The sequence below is a fragment of the Mus pahari genome, chromosome 7, assembly GCF_900095145.1.
Source record: "Mus pahari chromosome 7, PAHARI_EIJ_v1.1, whole genome shotgun sequence".
NCBI classification, from domain to species: Eukaryota; Metazoa; Chordata; class Mammalia; order Rodentia; family Muridae; genus Mus; species Mus pahari.
Window position 1 is genome coordinate 107,348,967 of NC_034596.1, and position 1,642 is coordinate 107,350,608.

The window sequence follows — 1,642 nt, forward strand, 5'->3', positions numbered from 1 at the left end:
TACTCTTACCAGCCTCAGCTCTTTTGCAGGTGCTCAGTCTTGTGTCCTGAGCTCTTGAGTTCCCCTGACTCTCTGGAACCTCCACATGCCCTGAGTCCCCTCAGAGCAGCTCAGGATTCTCTCTACTTGTCTTTCCCTCCTTCAACCCAGGGTTGCTTCTATTCCCTTAGTTACTCTAACCTAATGCTGGGATTGATCCTGGGACCCCAGAGTTCCTACTTTCTCTTTCCCTGCAGGCTTGAAGGCACTTCCAGGCATGCTCCTGGATGCTCCCCCACTCCCCACTCCCCTGGTCACTTACTTACCACAGTCGTCAGCCGCCTTGGTTCTATCTACCTGTAGTCCAGGCCAAGCACATTCCTTAGGCTTCTCGATATATTCCATGATCTCCTTGGGGCTTAGGCTTGTTGTCTGTGGGGTGTGCAGCTCTAGATGGCTGTGCTTGTCTCGGAGGCCCCTTCCCCACCCCTTCCCTGGCCCCGGGACTGCCTGGTTGACACCAGGCTGCAGGCAAGCACCTTTACTGTTCAACACAGAGGCTTCCTCTGCCTGGGCTGGTCTGTCAGCTCCTTCCCAATCTCCTGTGATAGGATGACTCAAAGGTCTGGAAGGGCCACAGATGCCTGCCGTTCGTGTGGCCTCTTCTTGCAGCTCCTTTCCCTGCTGACCCCACTCACATGTGGAAGCTATGAAAGCAGCTGTCTCTCTTCCTGTTTGGGTCCTGCCCTTCTCTTGTCTTTCCCAGAGTCACAGCCTTTGTCCCAGAGAGGTGAATGCCACCCTCTTTCCACTGTATGATTGACTAAGAACAGGATTGACAGTGGGTGGCATAAGGCATTTCCTGACAGGGTTCCCCTTCATTCTGGGGGTTTCTGTGTCAGGGGGGTGAGGGAGAGTCCAAACCTGACTTAGATTACTTCATGTGAATGTGTGGGTGAGGCTCAGGGGAGAAGGTAGGAAGCCTGGCTGTGCCCCTGTTTCTCTGTACACCTGGGCCTTTGGGGGTCCCTGGGCTGGCCGAGGCTGAGTGATTATGCCCACTCTTTCCTGACCACCTCATTGGAGAGGTTTCATAGGAACTGGGCCTCTCATTCATGGCTGATCTAAGTCCAGCTTTGGAGGCTCTATCTCCCTTTCCCTGTATCTTGTTGGTGCTATCTCAAGAAAACCCAGATTCACCTGAGGCACAGAGGCTGAGGGCTGTGACAGAGTATGGAGCCCAAAGTGAATAGGTTTCCTCTGGCTGAGTTTCCAAGCAGAGGAAATCTTGTCTACAGACAGAAGCCTTGCTGAGCCTGAGGAGAGGCCTTGGATAAGTTAAGAGGGGATCTGCTCCAGAAGGTTCCCTACAGGGGTACTGCCATGGGAACCTGATGGTTTACAGTTGTGGAATCAGTGATGCCAGTTCTGATCCCAGGGGCTTTTGAGAACATGGAAGTAGAGGATCAAACCTGTTGCAGCAGTGGCACGCACAGTGCAGTAGAGCTCACACAGTAGGGGAAGGAGCTCATGGCTGCAGCAGTGGTGTGCACACTGCAGTAGATCCTACACAGTAGGGGAAGGAGCTCATGGCTGCAGCAGAGGTGTGCACAGTGCAGTAGATCCCACACAGTAGGGGAAGGAGCTCATGGCTGCAGCAGAG

At 53.8% G+C, this 1,642-nt stretch overlaps 2 gene segments (V, D, J or C); both read right to left on the reverse strand.

Moving 5' to 3' along the window:
• Nucleotides 1-806, reverse strand: part of LOC110324162 — a 13,959-nt gene extending 13,153 nt beyond the window's left edge. The window contains 1 exon segment of the C gene segment in view: nucleotides 306-806. Within this exon segment, the coding sequence occupies nucleotides 306-384 (79 nt within the window).
• The window catches only part of LOC110324105, a 127,207-nt gene that overhangs the window by 31,258 nt on the left and 94,307 nt on the right, over nucleotides 1-1,642 (reverse strand).